Here is a 25,147-nt window from a genome sequence, read left to right on the forward strand (position 1 = left end):
GGGGGGGGGGGGGGGAAAGGGGAGGCGGTGGCGGGGAGGAGACAGAAATCTTTAATAAATAAATAAATTTAAAAAAAAAAACAATCAAGTCCAAACTCTATACCATGCAGCACAATGTCCTTTAAATATGTAAGTAGGTTTGAAGTGAAAAGGATTTAAAAATAGAACGATAACCAAAAGAAAGCTGTGTGGTTATATAAACACCAGATACAGCAGACTTGGGAGTAAATGATATCACCGAGGAAAAAAGGAGGTCATTTCAGAATGATCAAAGGATCAGTTTATCAAGTGCACTGAATTATGCTAAGCATTTATGTGGATAAAGACAAAGGTTCAAAGAACATGAAACAAACACTAATAATTACGCAAAGAGAGTACTACAAATCCACAATTACAGCCAGAGGTTTCGTTCCCTCTCTTAGTAAGAACCAGGAAAGCAGATCTGAAGACCCTCAGCTGGCTTGACCTACTTGACTTCGATGGAAAATCTGCTCAACTACAGCAGAACACACATTCTTTCTGAGGGCTGGAGAACATTTACCAGGACAAAGCTTATTTTGTGCCATAATGGCAAATTCAGAGGGTGCAAATCACCTGTTTTTCTGACTATAATACAATTAAATTAAAAATTAATGATGAAAGTACCTGTGGAAAATCTCTTCACTATTAGATACTAAATAGTATGTGTTTAGTAGCCAGCAACAGTTAACCCAGGTGCCCACACTACGCTGCTCTTATGTTAGGGCCTTTACCTACAAAATCTCCAAATTTGGGGGATCAAGCACAGATAGGTACTATTAATTTCATCTTTAAAATGGGAAATCTGAGGTGCCAAGGATTGAGAGTCTCTTATTTCTAGAATGTTACATAATGACAAGCCAAGCCAAGTCACTAACCTACAAACCTCTACTGCAAACTTTTCACTGAACCATCTTCTCCAAACTGCACTGTAAGCTTTCCATCCCTTCTTTCCATCAAGACTTTGCCTTCCACTCACTCTGCTGGGCTAATATTCTAACTGTGACACTAGAGCCACGTACTGGCAGCTGCCTTTGTTGCTGTGGCTCTGAAACACATAGTACACACACACTGACACACGTCTCCAGTGCATGCACACCGAAACACGTCTCCGGTGCACGCACACCGAAACACGTCTCCGGTGCTCGCACACTGAAACATGTCTCTGGTGCACGCACACTGATATACGTCTCCAGTGCAAGCACACTGATATATGTCTCCGGTGCACGCACACTGATATACGTCTCCAGTGCACGCACACTGAAACACACCTCCAGTGCACGCACACTGAAACACGCCTCCAGTGCACGCACACTGAAACATGTCTCCAGTGCCCGCACACTGAAACACGTCTCCAGTGCCCGCACACTGAAACATGTCTCCGGTGCACGCACACTGAAATACGCCTCCAGTGCACACACACTGCTTTCCAGAGGGAACCTCATTCTTCCCGCAGGAAGGACTCCCAGCTCAGGACCCATCAAGGCACCGAATGGGCCCAGTGCTCTCCTTTCCGTGGTCATTCAAACTGAAATCTCCGCCATGTAGCAGCAAGACTAAAATGGATTCTCCCTTTCTATGCAGGCTGTGTGCAGCTCTAGAATGAATGGCTGGAGAAGAGTTCTTTGTAAGTGATAAGTCACAGCTCCATTTACCACTAGAAATACGTCTTCCCTGTAAATGGGAGTTAGGTCACCAGGATAAATTCAAAGCGATTCACTTGAGCATTTAATGTCTGAAACATGGTACCGATGCAGCATACACCACATAATCAATGAGGGCAATAGAGGAAATGTTTCTCAGGGTGAAATGTGGGGCACCAGGCAGTTCCCCATCTGGCTTGTGTGGGCACTGACAATGGAAGTGTGGCCGACGGTGGGAAACAGAGGAGGAAGCCGTTTCTGACTACCAAGGATGAACTCACCAGCCACACTGCGTTTGCTGGAGGGGCATCTTCCTACATGCTCTGAAGAATGGGGCGGGCAAACAATAGCTGCCTCCACGAAGGCAACTTCTATGTCCAAATAAGGCGTGTCTAATGAGGAGTCCTAGCCAGATGCTCCCTAAGCTGGACACTGTCCATACGAATCTTCAGTTATAATTGGGATTGATACCAAAAATAACTGTGGTGGATGCCAACACTTCCCAACAGAAATACTCGGGGCAATGTGATCATCTCTGGGAACCTAAACACCAGCTTTATCACGTTTACATATGTAATCATCACCCCGTCCATTCCCATATATATATCGCGACTTGCTAGAGAGTGTTTTCTTCTTCAGATCTAGAATGCTTCAGCACCTTTTCGATCAACAGTTTATTTTTAAAACCTTGAATTTCTTTTAAGTTTTTTTTCCTAAAACAAAACTCTCTTAGTCTGTTATTGCAGCTAAACAGAATGCCCGATTAGTTTCTAATTAACAGAAAAACATTGGTGTAAAGTCCTGAGTTTCATTATGTCACCTGAAGGCAGAAGGTAAAAGAGTCAATAGTGGGCCAAATTTGTTCTTTCATAAAGACAAGAATCCCACCTAGGGCGATGGAGCCCTTAGACTGAGTTACCTCTTAAGTGCCCCACCTCTTAATATTGCTGCAATAGAAATTAAATTTCAACATGAATTTTGAAAGGGACAAGCATTCAAACATTAGCAGTAACTCTACATGGTTAATAAAGAACCTACAGGCCACTGAGATGGCTTAGCAAGTAAAGGCACTTGCTGCCAAGTCTGAAGACTCAAGTTTGATCTCTAGAACCCACATGATGGAAGGATAGAACTGACTCTACAAACTGTCCTCTGATCTCCACACACATGTGCCGTGGTGTGTGTGTGTGTGTGTGTGTGTGCAATACATTAATGTAAAAATATGAATGATCCTAGGTCTAGCCCTAGAAACCCTAAGAAGAAACAGCAGCTGTTCCTTGCTAGGGCACCCCCTCTTTCATCGATTTTTTTTTCCTTTCTAATAATCAATTGCCCTCTCCACTTATACACTGGTCTTCAAAGGCATTTTTGTCTTATCATGGACTAGACCTGAATGCCTCGGTGCTCTCAGGAAAGGAAGAAAGGGAAATGCTGAGGATCAACTATAGGCAAGTTATCCATTAGAACAGCAACAATGAAATTGTACTTTTCAAGTAAAGGCATGGCCAATCCCAGAGGCTGTGGCTATGAGTCACAAAAAACAAGTGGACAAAAATGACCAGGTCCAGCCTATAAGAAAAGCCCAGTTAAGATTCCAGAAAGTACGATGGCCAGCATGGGACTGAGACATAATAAAAGAAAGGCTTTCCCATGACTCCACCGCGTTTCTCCTTCAAGGGGTAGAGAAGAGCAATGGAGGACAGATACAGAGCTGGAAGGTAATTCTTGGGGAGCCTGGGTTAGCACTGAGATCAGAAAACAAGAAGTATGGCATAGAATAAAGAGACACTAGAAGCCAGAAGTTGGCCCAGAGCTGCTGCATGGGACAAACCAAGGGGGACACTAGGGCTCGAAAAGTGGAAGTATGCCATGATCTAAAGACACACAGCTCTGAAGGTCTCTCCCTGTGGCCAGCCGGCCTTTATACTGCCGAGAAGCAAGCACACCATCCTGCATCTGGAGAGCACAGCCTCCGCCCCTCTGCTTACATCCCCTGACATGCACGCCTTGACTCTACTCAAATCGGCGAAATACTGAGTGGGCACACGAAGCCTCTTCACGAGAATGTGCACAAAAATCGTGTAAAGGTGAAGAACCCAGATGCAGATCCGCAGCACGCCGGTGGTCCTGCTCCTGTGAAGTTCATTCTCCTGTGGAATTCTTGAAGCCAGAGAAGCAAGCAGGTGGCATGACAGCAGCCGCACAGCTCAGAATGAGGCCACCTGCTGCAGGCTTTGGCAATCAGAAAGATATGGGTGGGTGGTGGGGGGATGCACCCAAAGCAATGTTCTCTCTAGAAAGACGGCACTTCCAAGTGTGGCTGTTTTTCCTGTTTTCCATATTCTAAGTTTGGCTGTCTGTGGGAGGTGGTGGGTGTGACAGGGAGAGGCAGGGCTTGGGAGAGACAAAATAGCTTGAAAGTATTGCTAAAAACTTCGGTGCTTGCGGATTTCTTTTTCTCTTCTGCCCCACCCCTAAAGAGACAGAGGGCAAGGCTGTGCCTGGTCCAGGGAACAGTAGGGTCAGATGACAACATGTCAGAAGCACAGGCCGAGGCCCACATGTCTACCACCCCCAGCTGGTGTAATATCCCAAACTCTTCCCCCTGTCTGGGTCACAAACATCTTTGGAGGTCAGGGTGGTCACATCTTAGAGGTTGACAGTGGCCCACAGCTTCCGCGCTAAGGTCGCTGGTCCTCTTACTGACAGCATCTCTGCACACCCTACCCTTCCCACCAGTCTTAGTCCGTTCACACTGCTCTGCCCTTAGACCACATGGCTTTTAAATAACAGAAATTTCCAGGCATCAGTTGGGGGTGTTGGTGTGGTTCAAGGTCAAGGACTCTTCCAGGTTGAGTTCTGTCCTCCTCACAAGAAAGACAGGTTGATGCTTTCTCAGCATCTGACAGTGTAACCTTATTGTAAATAATTACAGATTTAGCCAGTTAAGATTATATTGAATAAGAATGGACTAGACCATTATAGAGTATGATTGCTTTCACATCAAAAGACATCATGGAGAAACAGATACTTACCATGTGTCATGAAGGGTGAGACTGGAGTGTTATAGTTACAAGCTAAGGACACCCAACTGCAAGGACCTGGGGATAGCTTGAACTTAGAACAGATTTTCCTAAACAGAACTCAAGAAGAACTCAACCCAGCAGGTATTTGAACTTGGATTCCTAGCCTCCAAAATTTTAGTCTCTCCAGATGATGTCGCATTGCTAAGGTAGCCCTGGGAAGCACGTATCACACCTATCTTGCATACAGCAGGACAATCGACAGCATCCTGTTCCATCCCACAGGATGCCCTTAGCAGTCTCTTTCTCAGACACAGCAATCAAATATATCTCCAGAAGCAGGCAAATGTCTCAGAGTGAGAAGGGGACAAAACTGCCTTCCTGTTGAAAACTACAAGATCACAGGGGACGCCCAATTAAGAGAGCCATCCAATTCTCAGTGTTTCTTTGCTACTCTCTCAGATGGCTGGAGCCTGAGAAACCATCCAGTCCTTTGGCTCTTGTGGGTATGGATGAGAGAGCAGTAAGGGCTGGTAGTGGGGAAAGAAAGCCAATGTGGAGCCTGGTCCCACGGTACTTAAGTCGGGATGGGTTGATTCCAGTCATATACTCATGTCAAGATCAGCTCAAGTCCTGGCTCAAATTCAAGGGTGACCTGGCACAGGGGGAGCACCTGTATCCCACATGTCGGGAGGAGCATAAATTGGAGGCCAGCTTGGGCTATGTAATAAGATTTTCTTTAAAATGAAACTGTGATAGGGATTTACTTCCATTGGTAGGGTGCTTATTCAGCATAAATGAAGATCCGAGTTCAATTCCCAGCACCCCATAAAAGCAGATGGAACAGCAAATACCTGTAGTCCTAGCAATCTGAAATATGGAGGCAGAAAGATCAGAAGTCCAAAGTCACCTCCAGCTATACTGTACTTGGTCTATAAAACCACAAATTGTATTTTTCAAAAGTGTGCGTATGTGTGTGAGTATGTATATGTGAGTGTGTGCATGTGAATGTGTGTAAGAGAGTATATGTGTGAGTATGTATTATTTATGTGTGTGTGTGAGTGTTTGTAAAAGAGTATGTGTGTTTGTGAGTGTGTGTGTATGTGAGTGTGAGTGTAAGAGAGAGTATGTGTGTGAGTGTGTGTATGTGAGTGTGAGTGTAAGAGAGAGTATGTGTGTGAGTGTGTGTATGTGAGTGTGTATATAAAAGAGAATATGTGAGTGTATGTATATATGAGTGTTTGTGTGGTGTGTGCAGTGTCTGAGAAGGCCAGAGAAGGCACTGATTCCCTAGGGCTGGAGTTACAGGTGGCTGTGAGACACCCAATCTGGGTGCAGGGAACCAAATTAGGGTCCTTGGGAGCAGCTGAGTCATTGTTCCATCCCAGACTACAAATTACTACTAGCCTAAATATTTATCAATTAGAACAGCTCACCTCACCCTCGAAGGCTCACAGGCCATCATGGAACAGGGAAGGGAAAGATGATAAAAGACAGAGGTCAGGGAAATGGGATCAAAACAGCATCTTCTGGACATGAAAGGGCCACTCACTCACAAACTCACAGTAGACGTGGTTGCCCACACAAGATCAAGCCTGTCAACATTCCGACATGGAGAGGGGTGGCCATCATGAGCACCGACCCCAGGCTGAGGAGCTAGAGGCAGCTCATGGCTCCTAGGGGAGGGTGAGTTGGTCGTCTTTAAGGGTGTGGCTCCTGGTAGATTGCCAATTCTCCAGTGGCTGGCCCAACACCATGAGTAAAAAGGCAACGGAAACAGGACTGATGGGTTATAATAACAAAACAAAAATGAGGATGCAAGTTGGAAAGTGGTAGAGGAGGGTGGAGTTAAGAAGAGCGGAGGGCAGATATAATCAAAATACAAGCTGTGCATTGATAAAATTCTCAAAGGACTAATAAAGTGATTTGGAAAAGAAGAGTTTACTCTGTGGTGTCACATCTCCATGTTAGAGTAGGATGCAGCTACCACAGTCATGCGTTTAAAGAACATTTAAGGAACGAGGAAGAATCAATAAAACAGTAAGAGAAGAAGTCAGGATAAAGGCAGCCACAGTTCTAACTTCACTCTCTATTTTAAAACTCCTACCAATAATGGCTTCAGTTTGGGGTCAACTTAGAAGTATGGCACATGGTAGGTTATGCTATTATAACAGAGACAAAAAAGAACCTGAGGGAGTCCTCATGGTGGCAAATGGGAGATGCTGACTGGGGGTTCACTGTGGGCCCCAAAGCAAAGCATTCTTGGTATTCTGCTGGGTACAGCTTGTTGGTCGGGATTGACAGTGGTTATCTCTAAGTAAAAATAGCAATGAATTATCTTTTCTACTATGTCTCTGTTTTCCAATTATTATATAATTAATGAACATGCATTGGTTTTATTATTAGAAAAAAAATCACTTATGATATAAATTTAAATGCTGGGCATTCCCTAGCAATTAATCAATCTAAAAATAAACAGATTATATTTACACGCTTGCCATGATTATCCAGGATAGATGGAATGAGGAAGCCAAAGAAGATTAGTAGCTTATTAATTCATGTATCATTGCAACATACTACAACAAAGAGGGATTTCTTCAAAAAAAAAAAAAACAAGATAAAATGAGTTTCAAAAGATAAAGGCAAGGATTCAATATATTTGTCAACCAAAAGATGATGATTTGAGTGAGCTTGGAAATGCCAATAAAGTACCATTATCAATGTACTTAGAGAGGGGTGTGCTCTGTCTGGCCAGCCACAGTGAAATCACACAGCCTGGAAATCTTGCTTCAGCTCCAATCAGATATTTCCTCTTTCCCAGTTTGAATTTGGTGACATTGCTCACCGTAGGTTAGAAGAAGCATGGTTAGGGTGTTATATATACATGCAAAAGGAGATTGGATTAAAAGCAATCCCCTAAGAAACCTTAGAAATTATTCTCCCTGGCAGAGTGCCAGAGGCATACATACATGACCCTCAGATGTCTGTCCCCAGCAAACCAGCAAGAAATTTGTCAAATGAGAACATGCATCAGCGAGGCAGGTTCCTGGCCCGGGGACTCTCAGTTTTGGCTGAAGGCTTCCTCATCACTGTCAGACACCTGTCAAAGCTTTATCACAGACACCTGTCAAAGCTTTATCACGGAGCTGACAGCTGCATGAGTGATAAGCATGACGCTGGTCTGTGGTGCTTTCAGGGATGAAACTGGCAAGCTCACATGGACTGAAATGCTTAATCTCTGTATATAAAAACTAGTAAAATAAATGTGGAGCGGTGCAAGCATGAACCAGCTAAAGGAGATGCCCAGAGCTAGGGGAATCAGCCCTGCTTGCTTAGTTCTGTTGTTCCACTGCGGAAGTGGAACCCAGCTTCAGAAACTACCCTCACTGACTATGCTATTTAAAAAATCATCATTGCCAGAAAAAAAGTCATCATTGCCAGACTGGACAGTGCTCGTAAACTCCTTTAATCCCAGCACTTGGGAGGCAGAGGTGGGTGGATCTCTGTGAGATCGAGGCCAGCCTGGTCTATAAAGCAAGTTCCAGGGCAGCCAGGGCTACACAGAGAAATCCTGTCTTTAAAAATCAAAACCAAAACCAAAACAATCACCACAGCCATGGGCTGGTAGACCAGCTCAGCAGGTAATGCACCAAGCCTGACAGCCTGAGTTTGATTCCCCGGACCCACGTGATGGAAGCAGGGAACTCACTCCTGGAAGTTGTTGTCTGACCTCTACATGTGTGCATAAATGTGTACATGGGCACACACGCTTGTACACAAATACATTAAATAAATAAAATGTTATATTTATGGAAAACATCATTGTCACCTAACATGGCTATGGGACAGGGAGGTGCTCTAAGGCCTACAAGGAATGACCTACACAGCTGTAGGGACTGGATTCCTGGTCAGGTCCCCTTGAATACAGGCCAGCCTGAGCACTGTATTGCTGGGCTGGAAGGAACCCTCAGTGAAGGGGATAGGAAAACAACCTTCGCCTCCATGCTGGGCCTCGTCAGGATTTCTATTCATCATGGAAATTAGTGTGCCCTTGGGCATCAAGAAGAGAGGTGTGTATACAACAGCCTATATATAAGGCATGGGAAGTAGAATTGTATTTCAGAACTGTGTATTATTTAGCACCAGTAAACGTGAAAGGAGAATTTCAGCAGGAGACCCTTAGGGTGAAATCTTAGTTCACTATAAAATTAAATCATGTAGAACGGTCCCCTCTCCAGGGCCCTGGAGGAAATGAGGTGGGACACTAAGTACAAAGTGGTAATCTAATACCCGGGGCATGCTAGGCAAAGGAGCGACCAGGGCAAAATGGGGGAAGCCTTGAGAAACTGTCACTAGGAAATGAGTTTTCGAGCCAATCTTAAAATCTAAAATGTGAGGTCAAAAGCAGTACTCTTCCAAGCAAAAGACAGGCCCAGTGGTCAGGAGGCACCAGGAGTCCTGGGGAAAGGTTAAGAGGTGATAGTGAGCGCTTCTCTATTACCCAGGCTAAGGAGGGAATGCTGGCTGCAGAGCACCCTTTGGTGCAAGGTCAGGTCAAGGGGTCACTGTGTGGAAGGTGCAGGGCAGGGTGGGGATGGGGCAGGGAGTGAGCAAGATGGAGGAAGGAGACCCTCTGCCCCCAGTACAAAGCACAATACTGTTTCTCCATTGGTAATTCCTTTGCCCCCGAAGTCTCACTGACCCAACTTATATAAACATGAGAACAAAGCAGATCCTTGCTCAACACATCATTAGCCTTAGCTTCAGAATGTGCAAAGAATTCCGGCTAATCCAGTGAGCAAGCCTGGGAACCTGGCCCTCAATCAGCGAAGCAACCCAGGGTGTTAAGAGTTCAGTCAGACCGAGAGTCACATTCCCCCTCTTGGGAAACTCCCAAGTTTGCTGCAATATCATCAATCTCTTCTGTATCTTTAGTTCGTCTTTTCTGAGTAGGTTCCAGACATGATCTCATCCAGCCACCGTATCTCCTGAATAACAATGATAACGATTTACATTTGTTCTGTGTGCTAAGTGTATGAAAGTGCTACTAAGTGTATTTTCCTACTTAATGCCTAGTTCAAATAAAATGGAAGAGACGGAATTCCCACTTTGTAGATGCAGAAACTGAAGCTCTACAAGGTTATGTTACTGGTGGAGCAGCACCGAGTCTCCTATCCACATGTCCCAATCCCTGTATCCATCTATAGAAGCTTAGTCCCCATATAGGGAAGAAATCAGGAAGAACCAGTAACTGGTATTCTGTAGATGGGGAGACCGTGGTACTCACTGTTCAAATGGCTTTCACGGAAGAGACAGAGCAAAGAAAAGGAGAACCTAGAAAACTGTCCTGTGTTCAAGTCACGTGGTATCATACATCTGGTGTCATCCCCTGAAACCATGATAGGATATACTTTTTTGAGTAAAATCCAAACTTTAACTCTTTCTAACCTCATGAACTTGCAGAACTCTCACCGGAGTGAAAGCTACAGCAGGTGGACCAGACAGATCCCAGGCATGACGGACAGTTTGATTGGACTGGAAAGCATCTAGCTGATTAGAAGGCAGACTTCTGGGACCACCCGTGAGGATGTTTCCAGACAGGATTCCTTAAGGAGGGAAGAAGAGCCCTAAATGGGCACAGTACCCCACTGCTTGCAGCATGTGATGCATTGGAACAGGGTGGGAAAGTCCCTGTGTGCAGAAGCTCTCCCTCTCTGTGCATCTCTGATGGCCATCTTATCCTACATCCCATGATGCTCTGTCTCACACTGCAGAAACAGCTAGGCTCGGAAACTGCAGGCTAAAATAAACGTTCTTGCTCTAATTTTTTCTGTCGGTATTTCCTACCCAGCAACAAGTCTGACTGATCCAAAGTCTCGATCTGAATAACCTTTTCTCCTTTAGCTATAGCTTTTTAAGGAAATGAGAATGACCCAAACACATACTTTTAGGCAGAGTTCAAGCCTCACGGAGAAGAGAAATGAAAATGGAGCAGGCCCATCACATGGTCTGGAGTTCTCGTTTTAGACTTTCTCACTGCCTCCTCCCTGGATGATATTTTCAAGTTCTAGGCATGTGATGGACTGAAGTCCACCAGAGCTATTTCAGTCTGAATTTGGCATTGTTGAGTCTAAGATATATGGTACAAAATAGAACACAACGTGAAACACCATGGAGTTATGTAACTGGAGCTGAGGCTACCCACATTTTGTGCTGTTAGCTCCTCGATTATGGAAGGACAGCCGTCTATCAACCTCAGCATAAACTCCACAGGCAAGGTGTTAGCCTAGACTTTGCTTTGAGCATCCCAGGGCAAATATAGACATAGATCCTGATGAGGCTAGCATGTCCCCCCAGCTACTCCTGGGAGGCTGTAAAAACCTAGACCCCTTTATCAAACCTGGCTTCCAGGTGGAAGAGCTCAAATTTGTTCCTGTCAGAACTTGGCAGTGAGTTTTTGAAAATTATTCCAGACAAATGGCTTACGAAAATGTTTCTAGTTGCTTCCTGGCAGAGAAAGAAGGTACCGATCTGCCTGGCGTGTTGTTCTGTTTGGTGATGCAGTTTGGGGTTTGCATAACACCGCCAGGAGCCCCTTCATTTTGGGTCTTTGGATTGCTTCTTGATACTCATTGCCTGCACCAGGTTTTCCACTCACCCCAAGTTCTCAAATACCCTTTCCTTTAAGAACAGACACTCCAGATTGACTCCTAGGTTTCCCACTCACCCCAAGTTCTCAAATACCCGTTCCTTTAAGAACAGACACTCCAGATTGACTCCTGCTGCCTTGAGGGTCACACCAAGGAGGGGGGGACTTGCCTCGTGGAAGTCTCAGGGTTGTGGAAGACACTGCCCACCGGAATGAAAGCACGCTTCAGACAGAAGAGGCATGAAGATAAAGGGGAAGGGGAGGAGGCAGAGAGAAAGCAGTGGAGAGAAGGAGGGAGAGGAGGGGGAAGACAAGGGCAATGACTAGGAGGAAGAAAGGGGCTAGAGACCTCACTGCTTACAATGCACCCCCTCTACTGCACGCAGTACTACTCCCCAGGCAGGTTTACAGGCTCACAGTCTTCACAGACCTCTAATGCGCATGCCTGCAGAGAAGAGCATGGAAGGTCTTGGGGGGAAATCGCCATTCTCTGATGCTTTGCCTTGGGAAAGGACTTGTTTGTGTTTGCTTTTTATGAGGCAGGGTCTCATGGAGCCCAGGCTAGCCCCAAACTTAATATATAGTAGAGTCCGTCCGTCCCCCCAAGAACTGAGATCACAGGTATGTATTATCATGTCTGGCTTGCGGGCAAAGATTCTCCATGATTATCTCAAAACAGGTCCTCTGTTTCCAAGGTTTATTTTGCTTCTGTTTGTAGCCTTACAATTATAACTGGTTTTAATAACCTATTTAGTTACTAGAAGCTAGAAAATAATAAAAGTCTTTATATTAAAGACTTTGTCAACAAAGAAAAAATAGCATGTATTCATTACCATGGCGATCTCATTAGAAAAGCTAGCCAGGAAATCTACCCATAACACAAACCGAGAAATATCTGGGCGAATAAACACCAAGTATTAGCAACTGTGAGACAGTCAGACAACTGGGTGGGCAGACTGTTTCTGTTCCTTTGTGCTTGTCTGCATTTTCTATATTAAAAACATGTAGCTTCATAATTAAAAATAAGAGATAAACAAAAATAACATAGAAACTTCCCTTAGAAAAACAACCAAAAGTAGGGTTGAGTCAGCCGGCCTGTTTCCTCCAAATGAATGCTTCTGGAAGCGTGGGTTCTGAGACACCCTGCTGGGCTCAGATCCTGCTTCCTTCCCCAAGCCCAAACTCCTAAGCTGGGAAGAGGAGGGAAATATTAACACTAACTCTGCTTCAAGGATCAGATGAAAGATTTCCTCGTTAAAGTATGCTTTGATAATTGGCAGTTCTCACTTATTCTTGCTTGCTTCTTATCGCAGAGCGGGTTCCAAGTCTTGTAAGTATGGAAAATGGCTTTGCTGTGGGGTCTGTGTATACTTCCCCACATGCAGGCTCACCCCTAGCTTCCGCTCAGCCTCTGGTTTTATCACACTTTAAAAATCTGTATCCACTAGAAGGAAACAAAATAAAAAAATAGACTAAACTGGAGAACTTAAAAGAAACAGGTGAATTCTTAGATACATAGGACCTACCAAAATTAAATCAAGATGAAGTAAATAATTTAAATAGATCCATAACAACCATGAGATAGAAACAGTAATTAAAAATCTCTTAACTAAATGATGTCTAGGGCCATATTAATGTAGCACAGAATTCTACAGGACACTCAAAGAAGAACTAACACAATACTCCTCAAATTATTTTGTAAAATAGAAAAGAAACACTACCACGATGGTTTGAATGAGAATGGCTCCCATAGGCTAATATATTTAAATGTTTGGATCCCAGTAGGTACACTGTTTTAGGAAGGGGTAAGAGATGGGGCCTTGGAGGAGGTGTGTTGCTGTTGGAGCAGGCATGTCACTCTGGGTGGGCTTTGAGGTTTCAAAAGCCCATGCTAGACCCAAACTCTTCTCTTCCCTGACTCTGGCCTGTGGACCAGCTGTTAGCTCCCAGCTACTGCTCCAGTGCTAAGCTTGCCTGCCTGCTGCCATGCTCGCTGCCATGATGATCATGGACTCACCCTCTGAAACTATAAGCAAGCTCCCTAATTTAAATGTTTTCTTTTATAAGCTGCCTTGGTCATGCTATCCCTTCACAGCAATAGAAAAGTAATTTAGACAGCTACCATTTAAAAAAATGAGGCCAGTCATACCCTGATACCCAAATTAGGCAAAGACCCAAGAAATAAAGAAAATAATAACAAAATCTCTTGGAGAAACATAGATGCAAAATTTCAATAAAAGACTTACAAGCCAAATTCAAGAGCACATTCAAAGATTATCTACCATGATCAATCTGACTTCATCCCAGAGGTACAGAGATGGTTCAACATAAATGTCAGCAACCATGTAAGTAGACTCAAGGAAAGAAATCACATGATTGGAAGCAGAAAAGGCAATTTACAAAATCCAACATCTTTCATGATAAAAGTCCTAGAGAATCCAATGATACAGAAAACATATCACAACATAATAAAGGCAATATACAAGTTTACAGGGAACATAATGCTAAAGAGAGGAAAACAAAAAGTGTTGCCACTAAAATCAAGAACAAGACAATGATGTTCACTTTTTCCACTCATTGTCAATATAGTGCTTAAAGTCTTAACTAGAACAATAAGACAAGTGAAGAAGATCAAGGGGACAAAAAACAGGGCAAAAATATCTTTATAAAGATACTTATAAAATATAAGTATCTTTATAAGAAGTAAAAGTATCTTCCTTTTGTTAATCTTGTTCTACACATGAAAGACCAGAAAGACTCTACCAGAAAAGTTTCTACAGCTGATAAACATATTCAACAAAGTATTGGGATACAATAGTTTTCCATATATACAAATGACAAAACAGAGAAAGAAATCAGGGAAACAAACCCATTTACAATAGCCTCAAAATTATCTTGGAACAAATGTAACTAAGGAAGTGATGACTTTTATAATAAAAGCCTGAAGACATTGAAGAAGATAACAGAAGTAGCTTCATCCCTAATGGCAGTTCTCATAGAGCTGTAAGGTGATAGGCACACTACTGAAGATGAAAAATAAACAGCCATCTTACGCAGCTGGGAACACTGTAAGCTACAATAATAACTGCCCAGGCAAGATGTTCGACAAGTGTAATAGTGGCCCAGATGTAATGGGAGTAACCAACCACTCACACCTGGTGCTGTGAACAGGGCCAAGAAGCTGCAGCTAGATAGCTCACCATGTACTACAGAGGACCTACTATTATTATTCTGCTAAATGGATATAGTACTAAAACAATTCCTAATGGCTTATAGCTATCGTTATAAAGCATCTCCTAACTCTCATCTGAGAGACTTCTTGCAGTAGATGACAGTTAACACAGTGACTCACGGTTGGTCCGTGTGCAAAGAGTAAGAGACTACTGAGTGCTCCTTCTAAATGAGACATCTATACTGCACCCTCCTCCCAGGCTCAGGGGGATCTTCTCAAAGACTATAAGAGCCAGGGGCAGTAGACGACAACAAGGAAACAACAGGGCAGTTGCACATATGAACTAAAAGCAATTGTGACAGAAAGCTCAAGAAAGCCTTACACAAGCTCAAATCAAAGCAGACAAGACTTTATCACGGAGACAGAGGGGTGAGTGGGCTGAAGTCCTACCCAAAGCTGAGAAAATATCATCATTTTCTAGCTGCTGGAAGAAAGAGGGCATGTTTTCTCTAAGAGAGTGACAGGTTAAAGAAGCTTCAAGGCCAGCCACACACCTAAGAATATTTAGGAACACAAATTGACTTCTATGGGTTTTTGTTTTTGTTTTAAGAGAGAGAACGTGAAGTTGGGTAAGGAGGGAGGTAGTGGGACCCAGGAGGAGTTAGGTGATGAATATGATCAAAATATGATTTTTTTTAAATTCTCAAAAAAATATGATATAAAATTAGAGCAGTTCAACACACAAAAAGTACTTAGGAAAGGATATGATTGCTATTGTTTTTTTTTCTTTTTTGCTTTTTGTTTTTGTTTTTGGCTATCTTAACAAGAAGAGAAAAACTGGCAACCATCAAACACAACATATTGGATATGATGAGCTGCTCTGATTCAAAATTAGGATACTGAATATAAAATCAGTATGTAACATTTACTTTTTGTTTCATTTTGGCCTTTAAGATTGCTTTTAAAAGGCCAAATGCAAAGGTACAATTCCTGTAATCTAAGTACCAGGGAGGTGGTAGAAAGAGGAAAACTGTGAGCCAAAGATCAGCCTGGACCATGCAGTGAGACCCTGAAAAAATATCAACCTCCCCCTATTTTAGCTAATAGAGTGAGGTGGCTAAAACTTCCTCTGGGGAAAACACAGAAACTGAGCAGGGCTGAGCAAATGGGCTTAGTAAGAATCCTCAGTTTCTTATCAGAGTGGTATATTTTTAAGTTAAAAAATTCAAAGAATTTTTTACACAGGGCTAGTGTGAAGCTAATCACGACCGCCACAGTAGAGATAAGACGTGAGGCTAAGAAAGGAGCTCCTGGTGTGAACCAAGTGAACTTCGGGGATTTTCTAGAACAAGGTACGGTCTATGATGAGTTTCAAGAATGAATAGGGGCTGTTTGAGTGACGGGGTGAGAAAGATTACACAGACAGCATTGAGGCTCTAAGGCATGGTGTGCTCAAAGAAACTCCAGGATAGCAGGAACACAGGGTCAGAAGGGGGGAATGGGGAATCCTAAGAGGCAAAGTCAGACGAAGCAGTGGGAGACTAATCGGTTGATGAGGTTTTAACATGTTTTAAAAGATTTATTTTATTTTATGTGTATGAATGTTTTGTCTGTATGCATTCCACACGTGTACCTGGTGCCCACGGGAGTCAGAAGAGGGATTCAGATCACCTAGAACTGCAGTTATGATTGGGCAGTTATGATTGGTTGGGAACTACCAGTGGATGTTAGTAATCAAACCCCAGGGTCTTCTACATGAGTAAGATCCCTGGTTGATAGGTTGATGGAAAAGCATCTATAGCCTCTGAGGTAGCTTGAATAAGTATAGCTCTATAGACTCATGTATTTTAATTGGCCCATAGGAAGTGACGGTATTAAGAGGCGTGGCCTTGTTGGTAGGTGTGGCATTGTTGGAGCAGGCGTGGCCTTGTTGGAGGAAACCTGTCACTATGGAGGAGGGCTTTGAGGTCTCATACATGCTCAAGCCATGCCTAGTATGACAGTTCACTTCCTGTTGCCTGTGGATCAAGATTAGACCTCTCAGCTCCTTCTCCAGCACCATTTCTGCCTACACACTGGCATTTCCTGCCATGATGATAAAGGACTAAATCTCTGAAACTGTAAGCCAGTACCAATAAAATGTTTTCCTTTATAAGATTTGCCATTATCACGGTGTCTTTTTGCAGCAATAGAATCCCAAACTAAGACCTCCTCCAAAGCTTATGGACTAAGAACAGCATGAGTATATAGTTCTAGAAATCAGTTTGTATCGGTGTGGGCATGAACGTAAGCATGGTGGTGACCATGAAGCAAAGCGGAAGTTATGGCAGTGATCTCAGCAGGCAACAGATTCTTATCTAAAGCAGTGCAATGTGGATGGAAGAAAAGGAACTTACTGAAGAAGTGAAGTCACTGAGCAAATTGGGAGCATGGGGTCCATGGGAAAGGATAGAAGGGGAGGGGAGAGGAAAAGAGGGGAGTGGAGAAATATATATAGCTCAATAAAAACAATTTAAAAAGGAAAAAAAAAAGAGGTGGAGTCATTAAGCCTTTGCAATGACCTCAACCAGAGTGGAGAGCAAGGAAAGAGTCCAGAATGAGTCCTAGGTCTTAGACTGACTAACTGTGCAGCTGGTACCCTCCACTACTATGGGTAATACAAGAAGAAGCAGATGCCTGGGAAGGGTGAACAGGAGATGATGAAACTCGTGAGTTTCTCCTTGAGAAATTGAAACAGAGGTGTCTAGAAAACCAATGAGTTTATGCATATGGGTTTCAGGGCGAGATCAGAGATGGAAGAAGGATTTGGGAGCCAACAGAAGATGAACCTAGGAAAGACTATAAAGCATTCAGGCATGTGCATGAAGAGAAGGTCTGAGGAGTTGATGCTGCAGGGAAGAATGTTAAGAAGTACCATGTGGAAGGGCAAAAGAGCAGGAGCCCACCATCCGGGGCTGGGGGAGGAGAACTTGGAAAGGAGGTAGTAGCTCAATGGGATCAAATACTAAGAAAGAAAATTTAGCATCTGTATAGTGTCTTTCAGATTAAGAAGCAAAAATGGAGACTTTGGTAATCACCAGAGAGGTGGGATGTGGTAAGAGTCATTTACCTCATTATGACCAGGAATCAGAATAACAGAAACAGGAAGGAGCCATGGACAAAACAGTCCCCAAGTAACTGCCCCCAGTGACCTACTTCCTCCAGCTAGGTTCTACCACCCAGAGTTTTCAAAACCTCCCCAAACGGCATTACCACCTCCTGACCTAGACTTAATAATAATAATATATGAGCCCCAAGTGGGCCATTTCACACTCAAACTATAACAAAATCATTTACTCAAACTGGATGTATCCAAATTACTTTAACTTCTCATTCCTGGCAGCCTTCCAAAAACTACAGTATGTTTTGTCAGTATCTTTTAAAAGTGTAATTTTTAGAATTAGGTATACTATATGTGTTCTAAACAGACAGATTTTTAGAAAAAAATATTATTTCTGATGTAAAAATTCTATTTTAGTTTATAATATCTTTCAAAAGCCTTTACCATGCTTCAGTGTGCCAAGGATCATTTACACCCTTGTCCCCTAAAGACCAAGTTTCTTGGGAGCTGAAACAGTACACAGTGTTTGAGGTTTTTAAGAAATACACAATTATTACTTTCTACTATGTAGAATCTTTTTCTCTTAACAATTTAATTGAGTGTGTATGTGTGTCTATGTGTGTGTGTGTGTGTGTGTGTGTGTGTGAGAGAGAGAGAGAGAGAGAGAGAGAGAGAGAGAGAGAGAGAATGTGTAAGATAAAGCTGAATCACAAACTTTCCAGGAGAAGCTCGATTAAAACTCCCATCGGCACCATAGTTTCCTCCCAAACTAGAAGCCCATCAGAATCACGTTCTCACCGCCTTCATCTAAGGGCGCAGACATGGCTTGTGTGTATGCACGTCTTGTGTTTTCACATCATTTCTCCATATTTCTCACAACTCTCAGGCTGTAGACGTTATGAAGACACGGAATGGACAAAACTCCCTGATCTATTCCCTCTCCTACTGGAACGAATTCTTTCAACCAAGATTCCTCTTCCCGAGTCACTTTTCTAGTTAAAGGGGCTGATCCACTGAGGCCACAGGGAAACTTGACACATTCGTCTTCTTGGCTCAAATGATTAAGTGTGCCACTTGCTGCATATGCCATAGGTTAGTTTTTAGAAAAAGAATGCAAGTGCAGTTTGAGGTTTTGTTTGCTGGGTCTTTCTTAGATGTTTAGCCCCAGATGATCTTCACAGTGCTCCTCTCTATAGTACCTGTGTGGGGCCTGAGGCATTTCTGGTACTGGTTTGACGGGGGTTATTTTCCCAGTAAATGAATTTCCTTCCAATTCCTTTAAGTGCACAGAGCAGCACAGAGCAGCAGGATTCGCTTACAGCTGGTACCCTTTCCATTCTCCGTAGCGCAGGCTCGCCTCCCTGCCAGGAGCCCATCGTGCTCACTCGGTAGACACGGTCCAGAAAACTTCAGAAACACACTTCACACAGACAGCCATTTGTTTCCCAAAGCCTCCCTTCTTTGCCAGTCACTACATCACATGGAAAGAGAGCTAGAAACACCACCTGTGCTTGGGAGGCTTTCAGCGTGTTAGAGTCATTAGGAACACAGCCCCAATGTCTTCCGGATGTGCAAGAAGTAAAAACAGAGGGAGATAATCCACAGGTTTGATAAGAGACACGTGGAGACCTTTCCATAATGTCTTCCCTAGTGGCTCCTAGCCCAGTTATTGACCTTCAGGCCTCTGGGTTGGGTGTTATCCACACATAAAACATCCCTGCCCCCAGAGAGGGGTCACAAGAACCTTTCTCCATCAGTTCAAGCTTGTAACTTCTCCCTGGGGTCCACAGAGGCAAGGCAATGTCCTGAATCCATCCGAAATGTCACAGAAAATCCAAAGAGCAAGGCTGCCCTTCATCTCCCGGCTGCTTCATGTCCTTCCACTGCCAACTTCTTGACATTAAATTTTATACATATGCCTGGCGTTTTCCTTCAGAACTTTTTCATCTGTCTAAAAACCTCTCGTCCTTGCGAGGAAGCTGGAGTGTGAAAAGCACCTATTTAGTCTCTCCCACCTTTGCCATCTGCTGTCGTCTGCAGCTGCTATAAACGGTCATCATCTCGGCCCGAAGAAAGAAGCAACGGATTTCAAAGGTCACCACGCCACCCTCGGCAGCCATGTTTACTGCATCACCAGATGAAGTAACGCTATTCTTAGCTTTCACCCACAATTCTCTTTAAAAAACTCCAAAGGGGCAAAGAATTTTTCTTCTCTTAAGATGAAACTTTTGAGAGAGCTAAATACGCTTGTTGTGTTTTTATTCGATTATAGAAACGTATGTCTCAATGCCCAACACTGAGACTTCATGGGCATGGATATTAATGGTGGCTAGTGGTCACTTTCAGGGCACAGGCTTTTAATTCCTACACAGGACCCTGGCTTATTAGCCATTAGCACTTCAGGTTTACTGATGACATGGAATATCCAGATATTAAAGATGCTCTGATCCACTAGAGTCCTTCTATTTCCACACATTTTATTTTGGCCTCAAATGCAGAATGGATTTTTAAACATATTCTATTCATGTCTGAGAGAAAAACAGGTCATCAAACAGCAAAACAACAGGTGGAGATTTGTTGGCTGAATCACTTCATTGTGTCCGTGTCTTATTATTTCTTTAAGATGTCTATTCTTTCCAAACTAGTACACTAATGCTACTTAAATGTGCTTAGCTGCTCAAATGGGATTTGGTGTGTTGAGACCTTAGGTAATGTAAATTCAAAGCTTCTAATTTGGAACTACCTAGGCTTATAGAGACTCTGGCCTTCCAGGTAACGAGACCACAAAGCAGACCGCTCACAGGGCAGCACGGCTGCTCTCTACACCATGGGCATCTGAGTGCTTTCCCATCATATAGCACAGTATCTCAGGCCAATACAACCGTGCCATATTCCAATCCGTGACCTGGAAAGACACGGGCACGTCCATCCCCCACAATCATGCTACTAAGGGCAACAACTCAAACTTGCTGATTATCCCAGTGAAAATGTACCCCAGGAATACAAATGCCTCTTAAAATCTGCTTTATTCTATGACTGTGTCATTTGGTGAGTTAACCGACAACTTGAATTTTTTTTTTTTTTTTTTTTCAGGATCAGGGGCTACTTCTACCAGTATCATGGTGTCACACCTTCTGTAGGAGCAAAGCAAGTCAAGTGATGCTAATTCGAAGGTCTGGGGACACAGATTTCCTGGAGAATCCCTGACAGGACCTCAGGACCTGCACCCTGAGTGCCCCTGCCCCCACCCATCCTGCAGATTCTAGGGACTGCTGCCTTTCCCCTGTGTAGCTTGTTCCAACAGCGCCATCTGCAGGATGGCTGGACACTCACCTACTTTATCTCCAAATAAATGGTTGGGTAGTGGATCGCTATACCAATTCTTTATAGAATTTATGACCGTTTGAGCAGTTGCCCTAACTGTTTTTACCTCAGGGTGACCAATCAAAGGTACCTCCAGCATTCTAGAGTGCAGATTCATTGGCTCAGGGATTTTGCTGCCCTTCAAGCTCTCCTGAGGGTTAATCATTTCCTTCGCTTGAGCACTGAGAAAACCAAATTTCTGGGAACCACAACAGATGTAGTAGCTCTCTCCCTGACCCAGCTTAAAACCCAAACACAGAGAACGAGTGTTTAGAACTCAGTCCTCATGTCGGTCTTACATCAAAGCCTCCTAAGATGATGAGGCTCAAAGAGCCCTCTAGGGAACCCTGATAAGTGGCCTCCAGTTTGCTAGTCTACAACATGAGGTGTGGACACATGACCAACCGTGTTCTTCCTGACCATTCTTCCCACAGCAACACCAAACACACAGAGCAAGGACTATGGCTTTCTGTCATGGTGCTCTATCATCGTCCAAGAATTTTCTGTGCTCGCACACACCTATAATCCCAGCATTCAGGAGACATCAGCAGGAGGACAAGTTTGAGGCTAGCCTGATCTACTAGTGAGTTCCAGACCAGCCTTGGCTGTATAAGAGAGATTCTATCTTTAAAAAGTTACACTTTTTGTTTATATCACTTCCTTCCAGTAGTCCTCACCTGAGACCAGAAGCAAAAGAAAAACAATCCTCTCCTGAGGGATGGCTCTGTCTTATCTCCAGTAATCACATCCCACAGAGCAAAGCCCGTCTCAGGCGCATGGCTACCGATAGTTAGTCCATTCGCTCTTTTTTGTGGTCTGATTTTTTTTTTATTAAAACCATAAATTCAAGGTGGCTAAAAAGCTCAAATAGTTCAGAGTGAGGATGAGACAAAGAGAGATGTCTCATTAATTTTCAAACTACAACCTCCACCTTTGCTGGCCCACTCACCAAACCTCATGACCCCCTTGCTTGGGCTCTTCCCTTTGAGCCCACCTTGCTCTTCTTTATTGAGGACACATCCTGAGCCTTTTGGAAGTCACAATGCCCTTGAAAAAAAGATAGGATCCAATCAGAAAGCCCATTAGGGAAATATGACTTCATTGGAAGGGTCAGAGAAAAGCTGCAATGATTGTGAAACAGAATGGTACAGCTGCTTCTCCCCCCCCCCATTCTTTCTTTGGGGCACACATACTGTATGTGCCAATGGCAAGGTGATGCGGCCACATTAAAGAACTTTCTGAACCTCCATGTCGTCTTCTATAACACAAAGCTGACATTATCCATAACTCAAAAAGGTGTCCATTCTCCCTGCAGTATGAGTTTAAGTTAGTGTGCCTCTTTTGATAACTGGAAAGCATCCAGTTCCAGATGTTAGGAGTCTCAGGCATTGGTGGAAGAGTAAGAAGAAATGGGCTCATGGTGGACACAGACATATTTGAATATAACAACACACAAAAGCCAATAGGCCTCTCGAGGCCTACAAACCAAGATTGGAGATGCCCTTGAGTCTGTAGCCCATTACAGACAGTGAGACAGCACTGAGGAAAGTTGAGCTATGTCTTTTGTGACATCCTCCCAGAAAAACGAGGGTCTGTACTATATAGCACAGCTCAGAGAAGAGGATCAGCCAAACTGTGGGAAGCCTCTACTCTGAGACACCACCAGGTACAACAGCTCCAATCTCTGTAGAGGGATGCACACAGGCTCGCCCATCCCTTGTGTCCTAGTAGACTAGAAGATAACCAGAGCATCTGGATCATAGCTCTGTCTTGTCCATCACAGCCCACACAGCACCTGTGTCCACGCAACACTGACCAATCACAGCTAGTCCTGCAGAGTGTCTTCATATGACTATGGGGCTTTAAAAAAGTGTGGTAAGCCATGGGGGAGTGGTTCATGAGACTTTGTCTCTAGCAGAGGGGCTACTGGCAATCCATGGTGTCTGGGGAAAAGAGTCAAGTTTTGTTTAAAGCTGTGGCCTTGTAGGCAGACCATGTTCCAGTGGATGTGCCCATACCCACGTATATATGGACAGCAAAAAATGAACTCAATGAGTTTTTAATCTTTGTTTTAAGAAAGGACACGAAGCTGGGAGTCAGTGGAGGGGTAGAGAGTGACCAAAATACACAGTGTATATAAAATTTTCAAAAAACCAAAATATAATATTTAAAAATGTAGTAAAATATGCACAACCTGAAACCATATTTACAATTTTAAATTGTAAAGTTCTGTGCAACCATCACAACCACGTATCTTAGGAAGCCATCTTGCAAAACCCAAACTTTGCGACACAGCAATATCCTCATTTTTCTACTCCCTGATAACCACCATTCTCCTCTGTCTCTGTGAACTTGGCTACACCAGGCTCCCTAGGTAAGAGTGGAACCTACAATATGTCTCCTCCTGTGACTTGTCTCCTTCTCTCAGTGTAAGGCTTCAAGTTTCATCAACTCTCTGTCACCTGCTAGCATTTCCTCCCCCTTTGAAGTTGAATGATAATTTATTGTATGTACGTATCACATGTGTTCATTTTTCATTCTCTGATGAATGTGATTATGTACCGCTCCCACCTTTGGGCTATTGGAAATAATGGTTCTGGGAATATGGGGGTACAAATACCCCTATTTCGCTCCTCTTAGTAATACACCAAATGGAATTGCTGGATCTTACTGTAATTCTACTCTCTCCCCCCTCTTCTTCTTTCTTCCTTTCTCCTATTCCTGAAGGTCCCCTAGAGACACAGTAATGCTCCATAGCTCTTCTGTCCTTAGTTAGACCTCTCTTAGAACAGGCAGGGGGCTGGCTGCCTTCCAAGATCAGGGCCCAGGCTCTGCACAATGCTCAGAGTAGCATCTACATTGTAGGCTACCTGCAGGTAGGCTCATAGCCAGTTCTAGCTAAAGCTGTGGTGTGACAAGACACAGCTTAGTCACCCTTGTGCACTGACCCACATGTTCCATTTGGACACTCAGCCTATCCTCACGAGTTTGTTTTCCACGGCAGCTGATCATACCTTTAACAAACATCTGTGCAGAAATGCTTCATCCTGAAGATGAAGGATTTCAGGATCTATGTGGAAACTATGCCAATAGACGAATATAACAGAGTCAGGTTAAGTTTTGGAGGTGGACAAATAACCAGCCATTCAAACCATGTCCTTGCCCAAATTAGAAAGCAACGCTCTTTTTGAATGTGCATCCTCAGCTAAAAGACTGAATACTGAGCAAATTTTAAACTAAAGATGGAAGTGACCCGAGGTGCAGTCTCTGAACATATCTGCCCCGTAGGCACAAGGCTGACAAGCAGGTCCCATCTCCTCCTTCAGGTCTCAGATGGTGCGCAGCTCTGCAAGCAGGGCTGTGGCAGTTTCAGCTCCCACTTAGCAGGAGTGGCAGTCCAAAGTGGAGACCCTGGGCTGGTGATAGGACTGACAACATTACCCTCCTGCCAGCAGCACCTTGTGCATAAGACATTTGTATTTAAAAATCACAGTGGTAGGAAGACTTTCTAAGACCTTGAACTGACCACTCACCGGGTGGTCTCCAAAAGAAGACAAAGGCCTTCTCATATTAGTCAGGAAGACAGAATAGCAGACATAGACTCTCAACCCAACGAGTTTCTATTCGACACACACTGCGCGCGCACATTACCTGAGCCACTTCTTCAAAGTCATCGTGCCTCTTCTGTAGTGCCCGTGCTCGATGCAAGGACTTCCCAACCCCAGTATGCTTGCTGAGAAAGGCCTCACCGTGGTTCTCAATCCAGTCCAGCACCTGGCCAGAGAAGGAAGACAGGAAACAGTGATTTCTCAGAAGGAAAGACAAGTGGCCCCGCGTACAACTGCTTGAATCCTACTCACCCAGCCCCATGCCCGTGAGAACAGTAGTCCAGATAGAAATGCCTAACCTATTGTGTAGTGATATTTTGTTTGTGTCATAATAAATAAAGCTTGCCTGAAGATTAGCTCTATTGGTAGAGCTAAGCCAATAGAGGCCAGGGAGTGGTGGCATACACGTTTAATCCCAGGACTCAGGAGACAGAGGCGGAGGAATCTCTGTTAGTTCAAGGACACTTTGGGCTACACGAGATTGAATCCGTCTACAAGAGAAAATGAGCTCACATAAAGGTGATCCCAGCACTTGGGATCCCACGCCTTTAATCCCAGCACGAGGGAGGTG

The 25,147-nt window shown here is 43.9% G+C and overlaps 1 protein-coding gene and 1 long non-coding RNA gene across 14 annotated transcripts in view; one reads left to right on the forward strand and one right to left on the reverse strand.

The window, feature by feature from the left end:
* The window catches only part of LOC126512158 (uncharacterized), a 20,555-nt gene extending 10,366 nt beyond the window's left edge, over positions 1 to 10,189 (forward strand). Inside the window, exon 3 of the long non-coding RNA XR_007594934.1 lies at positions 10,148 to 10,189. This is a non-coding gene — a long non-coding RNA (uncharacterized lncRNA). The remainder of the gene's footprint in view (positions 1 to 10,147) is intronic.
* The window catches only part of Kalrn (kalirin RhoGEF kinase), a 603,131-nt gene that overhangs the window by 296,738 nt on the left and 281,246 nt on the right, over positions 1 to 25,147 (reverse strand). For all 13 annotated transcript variants that reach the window (XM_050159714.1, XM_050159713.1, XM_050159712.1 and 10 more), the window contains exon 10: positions 24,620 to 24,742. In XM_050159714.1, the coding sequence (XP_050015671.1) occupies positions 24,620 to 24,742 (123 nt within the window). The remainder of the gene's footprint in view (positions 1 to 24,619; positions 24,743 to 25,147) is intronic.

Source organism: Alexandromys fortis, unplaced genomic scaffold, assembly GCF_014885135.2.
Source record: "Alexandromys fortis isolate MF-2015 unplaced genomic scaffold, M_Fortis_MF-2015_v1.1 scaffold_119, whole genome shotgun sequence".
Lineage (NCBI taxonomy): Eukaryota > Metazoa > Chordata > Mammalia > Rodentia > Cricetidae > Alexandromys > Alexandromys fortis.